This window comes from Malus domestica, chromosome 03, assembly GCF_042453785.1.
Source record: "Malus domestica chromosome 03, GDT2T_hap1".
NCBI classification, from domain to species: Eukaryota; Viridiplantae; Streptophyta; class Magnoliopsida; order Rosales; family Rosaceae; genus Malus; species Malus domestica.
Window position 1 is genome coordinate 33,053,063 of NC_091663.1, and position 11,197 is coordinate 33,064,259.

Here is an 11,197-nt window from a genome sequence, read left to right on the forward strand (position 1 = left end):
GCAGATACGGCTATGGTACGCGAAACTGTGGACCTAATCAACGAGCTGATCAATGACGAACCGGGAAATATCCCCGCACGAGATTGCAGAAATAACTACAACGATGCGATCCAAATTGCTCTTCCTCAAGCCACGGAAGCTTTCTCTAAAGGTGACTATAAGTCAGTAGAGCTAGGCATTGTCAATATCGTCGCAAACGCAGATTCATCCGAAACAGGTTTTTCCGGTGGCAGTCCTTTCAAAGATCAAAGCAAAGCGGCCCATGATCTTGCTTATGTGGCTGCAGCAATTGCCAGAGTATTGCCCTCTTGATGTACTCTTCTGTTATCATAAAAAGTAGTAAATTTGATATAATACTCAAGAATTGCATTTCTTGTCTCCTCCTTTTAATTTGATCGATAATGGCGTCAATATTTGATTTGCATGGTCGTATCAACAATTAGAAATTTTAAATTTTGAAAGTAAATTCTGAATTTTGAATATATTGTCATAGAAGATAATGGATGTCCATAAATTTTAATTTATGCACAAAATCATGCCACCAAATCCCCTATATAGCCGGTTACGGGTTTTTTTTGGGTAGAAATTTGAATTTTTATATTTTTGGTTGGTTGACGACATTTGCGAAGCTGCTGTGAGGTACTTAAAAAAAACCACCCGTGAAAAAAAGCTATGAGGGTTTTAGGTGTTTGGTAAATTGAAAAAAAAAACTTATTTTGGAAGCTGCTGTGAGAATAAGTTGAAATCAAAGGAAAAAATTGAAGCTGCTATTTGCAGCTTTGGAAAACTGGTTTTTTTTCAAAGCACACGGAACTATATTGCTCATTTAATGAAAATACTCACTATCAGACTGCTTTTACAAAAAAGTTTACCAAACACTCTGCTGATTTATTTCACAGCCGCTTATTTTCACAGCACAACCGCTTATTCTCACAGCAGTTTTTTTTCAAAGCATAGCAATACCAAATCAGTCCTTAATTTGTTTAAGTAATTTTCTTTTTTTTGGAAAATCCCTAAATCCTAGTTTTTTGTGCATGTGTATTTTGTGCAGTTCACTCAACCAACAAAAAATAATAATAATTTGAAGTACAAGGGGCGTAACTAATATCAGCCCAAAAAATAATATTTAAATTTTTTTAAAAATCTCAATAAAATTTGTAATTGGTCTGTGATGGCCTTTACATCCACCAACTGTGGAGCTTAACAGTCTCTCCTATCCCTAACTCGACACACATCCCCCACAAATGACACCATCCTTTCCCCTCCAGCGTCGCGTTAACGGAAACTATATGCGCACTACGCACCCTACGCATTTTCATCCAGCCAATCCCCTCCTCTCATCGCAATTCCCAAATCAAAAACCCTAATTAATGGCCATGCCTTTTCTTTTCGTCTTCAGTTGCTTCTTTGGAGCTCACAGAAGATTCAAATTTTAACTTCCCCTTCTCAATTTTCGCTTTCTCCTTTAAAGTTTGGGATTTTTTGTTTGCGAATTTTGACTGAAAAACCCTAGAAGCTCGACAGCTTCCATTTCCAAGCTCCGAGTTTTCTTTTCACTTATCTGGGTTTTTTCCTTTTCGAATTTGAACTGAACACCCTAATCCCGAGAGCTCAAATTTTCAAGCTTGGGATTGTAATTTCACTGTTTTAGATTTGTTTTACCTAATCAGTGGCTAAAAATCCCAAATTTCATTGTTTTTTGGTTCGAGAATTCGTCCCGTTGGTTTGTGCTAAGAAGAAGCTGTGATTGTTTCAGAGGAATAGCAGGAAAAGCTTTCAAATTTCGTCGAAATGTCGGTCGAGAGGTCCTTCGAAGCTTGGGAGGAGGTGCAGCGCCATGGGCAGGACTTGGCGGATCGCCTCACGCAGGGATTCACGGGTTTGATTCAGTCTCATATCACTCCACCGTCGTTTCATTGGCCAAACCCTAACACATCGAAGCTCTTCGACCTTGAATTCCCGAACCAGAGTTTTGGTAAGAGGGATTTTGTTGGGTTGGTGGCTGAGAACCCGGGCATTAATGGGGTTTCGGCGATTCTGGATATTGGTAACAGGATTGGGCAAGCAGGGGCGGATTTTGGTGCGTGCTTGAATGGGATGGTTCAGCAGTTCTTTAGGACCTTACCTGTACCATTTAGGCACGATGAGAATGTTGATTTGGCGGTAATTCGGATGGATTCAGATAAGGTTAAGCAGAGAGCCGATATGATTTTGAGTGGTAAGGAAGATTTGGGGCCACTGAAGGAACGGTTGAAGGATTTCAGGGTTGTGGAGAGTGACGGTGGCTCTGATGGTGTGGTGGATGAAGAACTTGGTGGCTTGAATATAAGGTCCGCTGGTCTTCTGGGTAGACCGCTGGTAAGTTTTTCAACCAACTAGTATAGTATGTAATTTATGTTTTTTATGTATGAACTAGTTGCACCTTTCATTTCTAATTGGAGATGCCAAGCTACATTTGTAACTTGTTAAGGAACCAGAACCACTAGTAAAGGAATTACAATTACGTATGAATTATGGTAGAGCATGATTGTGTTTCATAGGTAATCACTTAGTGCTGACAGCAGTGAAAGTTTGCTCTATATGTTTTTGGTATGGGAAATATGTCATATGATAGGTCCTAGATTAAAGTTTACCAATTCGATGTAATTAGCAAGGTGCTTAATAATTCATGTGATGGTAGAATTCGTGATAGGATGCTATAGTCTTTTTTCTTATGCACAGTGCAGTAAGTTTAGGAGAGGTTGTATGATTTTTTTTGTTCTGAGGATAGGTTGTATGCCAAACCAGAAATCCTGATGAGGAGAATTGTTGAATGGATGCTATTTTTATTTTCTTATGGGTAGTTTTGTAGTGTTATGATAAGTGGTATATTAAACTATAACCATTTGCTTATAATCTACAGGGTGTCTAATAATTTCATGAAATGGAATTTCTAATATATGTTTGTGTTTATGATATATAGAAGTTTGATTGATATGGGAAACTTACTCATGAAATGTATTTGGACTGACATCTATATTTACTGGTCAGTTGAACTAGTGGTGATCATTACTGATATCCTGTCAGCACTATCAATTTGTTGGTATCATTATCATTTCCTTATCGTTATTAATTATCGCCCAAACCATTAGTTGCAATCGTGTGGAATTTTATATGTTTGGTCTTGGTACTGCAATTACCGACTGCATTTTGATTTTTTTTTTATCTATTTATGTGGGGTGCTAAATTGCAGGGGACTGTAAATACCACCACAAGTTATGATACTAGAACCCGTAAGCTGGAAAGTTCTTTCCTTGCAAGGGGAGACTTATGGAGAGTAGAGGCTTCTAGTGGCAGTTCCACATCTAGAAATGACAATTCATCACTTTTCCTTGTCCAGCTTGGGCCGGTACTCTTTGTTCGTGATGCAACTCTTCTTCTTCCTGTGCATTTGTCAAAGCAACACCTACTTTGGTATGGCTATGATAAGAAGGTATGATCAAATTCTTTTGACCAATTTGTTACGTGCACGTGTAAGACTAATTATTCATCAAAGCTAACGATAAATTTGAATAGGGGTACTATCTATCTAGAGATGTAAGGATAATTGGAACTCAAGTTTGATTTATGTTTGAGTTGTGCTCTGCTTATCTCTTTTCCCTCGACATCCAAAATTGACTATTTGAAATAGCTTTTCTACCTAGCATTATTCTTAATTGTTTGAAAATCTTGTCAATGCATCACTAGTAGCATAAGAAAGGAAAAACCTTGTGTGTGACTATTTTATAATAAGTGAAAGTCTCATTAGAAGTCACCAGAGGAGAGTATCAAATGCACCAATAGGTGTGCAAGAAAATAAAACGAATTGGGTGAACTATTGAGGGACTATATCATGTATAGCAGCTTGATGCTTCTTCACTTCTTCCAGTTTCCTTGCCATGTTCTCATATACCCTTTTGTTTCAATTATCAGAATGGGATGCATTCTCTTTGTCCGGCTGTGTGGTCAAAACACAGAAGGTGGCTCTTAATGTCAATGGTCTGCCTGAAACCTTTAGCCTGTGTAAGTTGATTACTTACTTTAGAATACATATTTTTGTGCCTTCATATATTTGTTTTTCAGTGTCAACAATATTATTAGGTTTCTGGGGTTGATTCACTGATCTCATGTTCCCTCTGTGCCCAGTCATTTGTTGATTTACAGTTTCCAAACGGGCAATTTACATATATATCTGGTGAAGGACTTAGTACAAGTGCTTTCTTACCTCTTTGTGGTGGCCTTCTACAAGCTCAAGGTCAATATCCTGGAGAAATGAGATTCAGTTTCTCTCGCAAGGTTAGATTGCAAACTAGGAAAATGCTTTTAACAAATAAGCGTGGTAGTTTTGTTCTCAATTTGTACCTATAAAGACTATTTTATACTTAGTTCTGTTGATTTATTTGAGTTAAGTTTATTTAAATCTATTTTGTTTCAGAATAAGTGGGGAACACGCATCACACCTGTGATACAATGGCCAGACAAGTCTTTTACACTGGGTCTTTCACAAGCCTTGGCTTGGCAGCGATCTGGTCTCATGGTGAGGCCTACAATACAGTTCAGGTTAGGTTATGACGTCTCTGTATATTTTAGCTGTGCATTATTGTCTTTCCATAATAAAAGTTCTTCTCTTGCATTCGTGTGCTATGTTGAGGGTTTATAGGAAAAGAGGTATATTGGTTGTTGATACTGGTTTCTATGATAAGTTAATAATTAATAACCCAGTCAGATACTCAAATGAATGTTACTTATGCTGTTCTGGATCACATGATATAATATGATGTTTAAGTGCTATTACCGTTCCCTTCTGGCCTCTGCACATGTTGTCTTGTGGACAAAAATTTGCACCAAAATACAAAGAATAACATTATAATATTTTTACCCTAAAAGGGCTAGGTCCAAAAGACGTCTTTGAGGTCACTGATGGTTCCAGCAGGACTTTCCCATTCCAATCTTAATTCTTTCCCTGCTATTTATGATTCTGTTGGTTGGGTTGGGCGAAAGGTGTGTTCTCAAGTTGAATTGGAGCTTAATAAGAGTAATTTTGTTGTGATATTTCATAGAGTTACACGAGGTGATACATGCATATGATGCGTGTCTGCATGTAGCTTTACGAAACGGTTGGAAACTTTGGTATCTTTGACTTGCAATGTTTATGTGGCCTAAGTTGTGATATTGATCATTAGAGGGTTAACTCACATCAGATTTCTTTTGCCAAGGGAAAATTGGTACTGAGCATGTTTTAAACTACTTTCTTACATCCCTGTGAAGCGTGTGCACCTCATTAATATTGGCATTTTTTTAACCGGGTCAAGTAACACATGCAAAGTCATCTTTCATTTTCATGTGCAATTTTAATATTCATGATAGTTGGTATTGACATGTTTCATGGAATTTTACAATGGTCAGTTTATGTCCCACTTTTGGCGGAAGCAATCCTGGTTTGCGGGCAGAGCTCATTCACTCAGTGAAGGAACAGCTGAATCTGATATGTGGTTGTGCATTCACAGCACATCCTTCTGCTTTTGCTTCAGTGTCGGTATGTTATTGCTGACACCAGTGCATATTTTATCATTTTTATCCTTTAGTTCTCTGGGATCTCACTTATTCTCACAACGTAGAGCAAAGCTTTGTCACCTGTTAAATTCTTAAGCTTTTAATTTCATGTAAACATCTCAAGAAATTTTTATTACTCTGGATTTTTCATGATTTCCAAGTAAAATACAAGAGTTACTAAAGACCACATTCATTGGAAAGCTGTTTGCTTCATTGTTGTATAAAGCAATGTTTCCAGTGGCAAAGGCGTAAGTTGAGGCGTCCATGCCTCGCAAGGCGAGGTGTAAGCCTTTCAGCTTTATTTATTTACAATCGTAACCATTCAAAGATGAGGGAACGAAGGGAAGAAAGATTAGGAGAAAAGAGAATCCTACTCCTATGTTCTTACTATAAGTTGTACTCGCAACAAGTTGTTAATTTACAATATACAAACACGTACTTTCTCGTACTCAATTGTTTCTTAATATCTTCTTCATTATTGTTTGGTCTTGTGTATTCAGGTCGGCAGATCCAAGTGGAATGGAAATGTCGGGGACTCGGGGATCGTATTAAGAGTGGATACTCCTCTTTCCAATGTTGGTCGACCTTACTTCTCGATTCAGTTAAATAATGTTCTCGAATTTTGATTGCTTGGGCCCCGTGGAGTGTGCAAAATGCAAGTGTATATAGTCAGTCTCAAGCTCTGAAAACAATACCACATGTGAATATGTGAATCATGTTCTACTGCTAATTATACCAATGTTACCTGTTTCACTGCTTATTTTCTTATACCTTTTAGTTTTCTTATTATTTTTTATTCTTTTATTTGCTTGTAAAGTTCACTAATTAAAAATTTTGGCCTTCTAAAGAGAGGAGTTTTTTTCATGTATTCATACATAAGCGGCAACTGGTTTCCTTCAATACAGCATCCGAAAAGCCTCACGAGGTTTGGGTGCTGCAAAGCTGATATCATATGCCTATCTCGTCGACAAATTCAGGGTTCCCTTGCTTTGATTTGGCTGAGAGCTACTTAACAGCAATGATGTAGCAGACACAAATGCTGCTAGCCCCCCTCCCCCCGCCCCTCCTCCATAGTATCAACCTTAAAATCTGACGAGGAAAAGTTGTCAGGAATTTAAGATGCGTGCAAGTACGATAGGAAATCAGAAAGAGGCCCATAGGCACATCTGTTAGGAATAGCAGTGGTTCCTTTCCCTTCCCAGTGAAATGGATCTCTAGTGTGATACATGAACAGTAACTGAGTTGAACTGTCTGACAATGTGTCATAGACTCTTCATCAAGCTTGGCGAGTCCATAGTTAGATATCTTTGGATTAGTTTTACATCAAGTAGCACATGAAGTAGTCTTGATATCTCGATATGAATGGCCAACAAACTTGATTTCTCATGGATGTTAACCGAACTTTTCGCAATACCAACACATATCTTGTGCTTATTGTCCAATCCAATAACAAGCTTAACCTTGAAACGTGCTCGCCTATAATTGGACTAGGTCGGCTTGGCTCGGCTACTCATAAGTATTGATATAACCCTATTTTTTTTTTTTATGAAGCAACTTCGAAATTGAATTATTGAAGTTAAAGCCCATGTTGTGCACATCACGCTACTGTTTATATTCTACTTTATTTGTTCAAATTTTACTAGTAACAAGTTAAGAGGCTAAAATGGATATTAGTCTCCGCATGCTAATTTAGTGAAATTCAACGTGCATAAGGCAGTTTATACTATTTATAATGCGGCTATTGATCAGATGATAGAGATGTTCTAAGCAATGGAACAATGAAAAGAAAAGATAATACAGCAGAGAAACAAGAAATACCATCCTCCAACATAGGGAAAACTTACTGATGTAAAACACCCAATTCCAACAGTTGTGCCTATAGGTACGTGACTCTTACCACGCAATATGGTACTTACACTTCCTGTTGGAGGATTAAAGTCTACCAAAACAAGTATATTTTTATTAGAGTAAATGTAAATCTAATAGATGTGAGAGTAATTGTAAATATTCTACAACATAGGCAAAAGTTAGTCTCACACAAATCGCAGATAAGAAAGGCCATAAACAGCTTTGTAAGGAATGACAATCGTTTATTTGCCTACCCATTATAACTGGATTTCTAGTGTGCTGCATGGACAGTAACATTGTTGAACTCTTTGACAATAATAGCCTTTTCATCAAGCTTTGCCTATCAATAGTCAGATATCTTTAGCTTAAGATTTTCATCAAGTAGCACATTAAGTAGCCTTGATATCTCTATGAATGACCTTCAAACTTGATTTCTCATGGATGTAAACCAAACTTTTCGCTATACCAACACAGATCTTGTGCTTTGTTGCCCAATCCAATAACGAGCTTAAGCTTGAAACGTGTTTGCCTATAATTGGACTAGGTGGCTGGGCTCACCTACTCATAAGTACTGCTATAACCTTATTTTTGGAAGAAGCATCAAAATTGAATTACTGAAGTTAATGTCCATGTTGTGCACATCACACTACTATTTATATTATGTGTTCAAATTTTATTGTGAACAAATGAAGAGAGGCTAAAATGAATATTAATATCCAGGTGCTGATTTAGTGAAACTTCTTGTGAATAGGGTAGTTTCAACTATTTATGGCTATTGAATCAGATGATATAGATGTTTTTCTTAGAAATGGAATAGCGACAATAAAAGATAGTATAATAGAGAAACAAGAAATACCATCCTCTAATGCTTTTTGTCGTCCTAGGAGGCCCATCTTCCAAAGAATACCTAGTGTTAATCAGGATCAGGATCCTCTCTTGAGCAAATGGAGAGGATCCTCCTGACCAGGTCCATCGGGCCGTTCAAAATTTATCCAACGGCTACAATTATTATAACTTTTAGTGGAGCCTCCTGTTTGTAGCCGTTGGATAAATTTTGAGCGGCCCAATGGACCCGATCAGGAGGATCCTCTCCATTTGCTTAGGAGAGGATCCTGATCCTGTTAATCATATGATGACGACTGTTGTAGGGCACCCAATTCCAACTGTTGTGCTTATAGGTGCGTAACACCTACCACATGATATGCTACTTACACTTTCAGTTTGAAGATCAAACTCTGCCAAAACAAGTATATTTTTACTACTGTAAATGTAAATGTAATATATGAGAAAGTAATTGTAGATATTCTACAACATAGGAAAAACTTACATGGTATCACACTAATCGCATCTATAAAAGGCCCATAGACATCTGTGTAAGGAATGTCAGTTGTTCTTTTCCCTGCCCAGTATAAGTGGATCTCCAATGTGCTACATGAACAGTAACATTGCAAACTCTAACAATGTGCATTATAACCTCTTCATCAAGCTTCTCCAATGCATAGCCATATATCTTTGGGTAATGATTTCTATCAAGTAGCATATTAAGTAGCCTAGATATCTTTATGAATGACCCTCAAACTTGATTCATTGTGGATGTAAACCAAAATTTTCACCATAACAACACATATCTTGTGCCTCATTTCCAATCCAATAATGACCTTAAGCTTGACACATGCTCGCCTATAAATGGGCTAGGTCGGCCCAGCTCGCCTATAAATGGATTAGGTCAGTCCAGTACGCCTATTCATACATACAACTATAACCCTATTTTTGGATAAAGCAACTTTAAAATTGAGTTACTGAAGTTAATGTCCACGTTGTGCCCATCATACTACTATTGATATTATACTTCATGTGTTCAAATTGTGCACATCATAGAGCTGCACTTTATAGTTGCCTTTTAGCATGCAAAGGTCACAATACTTGAGTGAGAGAGGGGCAGCAGATGGTGTTTAATAAACATTTGGACTGGTCGTATTCAAAGATAATGCATTTGCTGCTATAGATAGGTTGGAAAAATCGAAAATCGAAAACCGAACTGAGATCGAAAAAAATCGAACCGAAGCTGTCAGACATAACCGAACCGAATTTGGTTGGTTCAGTTTCGATTTTTGAGGTCCAGAAACCGGACTGAACCGAACTGATATATGAAAATCATATACAAATACCTCAAAACTAGGTGGCTTGAGGATTCAAACCCCTTCCCTCTATGTTCGGATAGTTGCTTCGAACCAACTTGCTGTTGGGTTTATGTTGCTATAATTGTACAACTAAATTATTTATAGGTATTCTAATCTTTATGCTTTATAAAATTTCTAAAGTTTACAAACCCTAGCCGACTTCCATTTCAGTTTTCACTTTTCTTCTACACACACACTCTCTCTCCCTTCCTCTACTTTCTTCGTCTATGCTTCCTTTGTTCCTCAGTCTCTCTTTCCTTCCTCTCTTCCTCCAAATCACTTTCTCTCCAATCTTCTCATGTCCTCCTCGCAGATTTCTTCTTCCAAACCATGATTTTCCCTCGCCCCCTCCGAATCGGAACCCATCTAAATTGGAATATTCTAATCCGGATTTTCCGATCTTTCACAGGTAATTTTCGAATCAAAACGAATATGATTTATATTGTGATTTTGCTGAATTAAAATGGCTTTTTCTTTTAATTATTTTGTTGGGGTTTTGCATATTATAATCTTTCAATTTGGCAACAAGGAGAGAAAGCTGCCCCCAATCCACCATCTTTATTCCCAATGTAAAAGAGGGATCTCGGGAACAAAGCAAGAACATATTTCTTTATAATTATTGTTTGATGATTTGTTGGTAGCAGATTTCCTTCAGATTTTCTTTATAATTATTGTTTGATGATTTCTTAGTGAGAAAAGAAAACCAATTGAAATCGATCAAGAACGAAGAGCAAGCTCGGTTCCTTATTGGGATTTCGCTCTGTGACAGATCAAGATGGCAACAATTCCTCCTTTGCTCTTCTGGGTTCTTCTTTGGCTACCTCCAGATTAAAAAAAAATTAATGGAAAAAACCTAACCAGACTGAAATCGAACTGAAAAAACCCAAAACCGAAAAAAAACCGAATCGAAAAAAACCGAAGAAAAATCGAATTGAACAGTAATTTCGGTTTGGTTTTCGGTTTCAGCCAAAAATCGAATCTAATGGAACCGAACCCACCCCTATTTGCTGCAATGTAGTTTACATCAGACTTGTCCATGTACACCACCATACTACTATAGCCCTACTTTTGAGATGATGGAACAAAGTGTTATGATTTGGCAGTGCTTAAGTCATCTTCATATGAATGACCCTCAACTTCATCTTTTTCCCTCCACAATTGATAAATATAAAATGATCTGCATGTGTGACAGGAATAGTAAAAGATTTATACTACATGAACAATAACATTGTCGAACTCTGACGATGTGCGTTATAACCTCTTTATCAAGCTTGGTCAATTCATAGCCAGATATCTTTGGGTAACGATTTCGATCAATAGCACATTAAGTAGCCTTGATATCTCTATGAATGACCTTCAAACTTGATTCCTCATGAATGTCAACCAAACTTTTTGCCATGCTAACACATATATTGTGCCTCATTGTTCAATCCAATAATGACCTTAAGCTTGAAAAGAGCTCGTCTATAAATGGACTAGGTCAGCCCAGCTCACATATAAATGGACTAGGTCGGTCCAGCACACCTACTCATATGTACTGTTATAATCCAATTTTTGGATAACGCAACTTCAAAATTGAATTACTAAAATGAATGTCA

At 37.4% G+C, this 11,197-nt stretch overlaps 2 protein-coding genes across 2 annotated transcripts; both read left to right on the forward strand.

The window, feature by feature from the left end:
* Positions 1-12: 12 nt before the first annotated feature.
* Positions 13-312, forward strand: LOC139194830 (cell wall / vacuolar inhibitor of fructosidase 1-like). Its single transcript, XM_070819749.1, has one exon. It carries the CDS (start codon positions 13-15, stop codon positions 310-312), a length of 300 nt encoding a protein of 99 aa, XP_070675850.1.
* A 333-nt stretch (positions 313-645) lies between these two features.
* Positions 646-6,331, forward strand: LOC103421863 (uncharacterized). Its single transcript, XM_070819343.1, has 7 exons — positions 646-2,358; positions 3,233-3,472; positions 3,952-4,041; positions 4,165-4,314; positions 4,454-4,578; positions 5,425-5,554; positions 6,072-6,331. Exons 1-7 carry the CDS (start codon positions 1,792-1,794, stop codon positions 6,195-6,197), a joined length of 1,428 nt encoding a protein of 475 aa, XP_070675444.1. The 5' UTR covers positions 646-1,791; the 3' UTR covers positions 6,198-6,331.
* Positions 6,332-11,197: the final 4,866 nt, after the last annotated feature.

Bases quoted from the DNA above. Each gene is read 5' to 3' on its own strand.
- LOC139194830 (XM_070819749.1), top strand. From the start codon at position 13: ATGGTACGCGAAACTGTGGACCTAATCAACGAGCTGATCAATGACGAA.
- LOC103421863 (XM_070819343.1), top strand. From the start codon at position 1,792: ATGTCGGTCGAGAGGTCCTTCGAAGCTTGGGAGGAGGTGCAGCGCCAT. The intron at 3,473-3,951 runs GTATGATCAAAT...TTCAATTATCAG, and splicing joins GGTATGGCTATGATAAGAAG to AATGGGATGCATTCTCTTTG. The intron at 4,042-4,164 runs GTAAGTTGATTA...CTCTGTGCCCAG, and splicing joins GCCTGAAACCTTTAGCCTGT to TCATTTGTTGATTTACAGTT.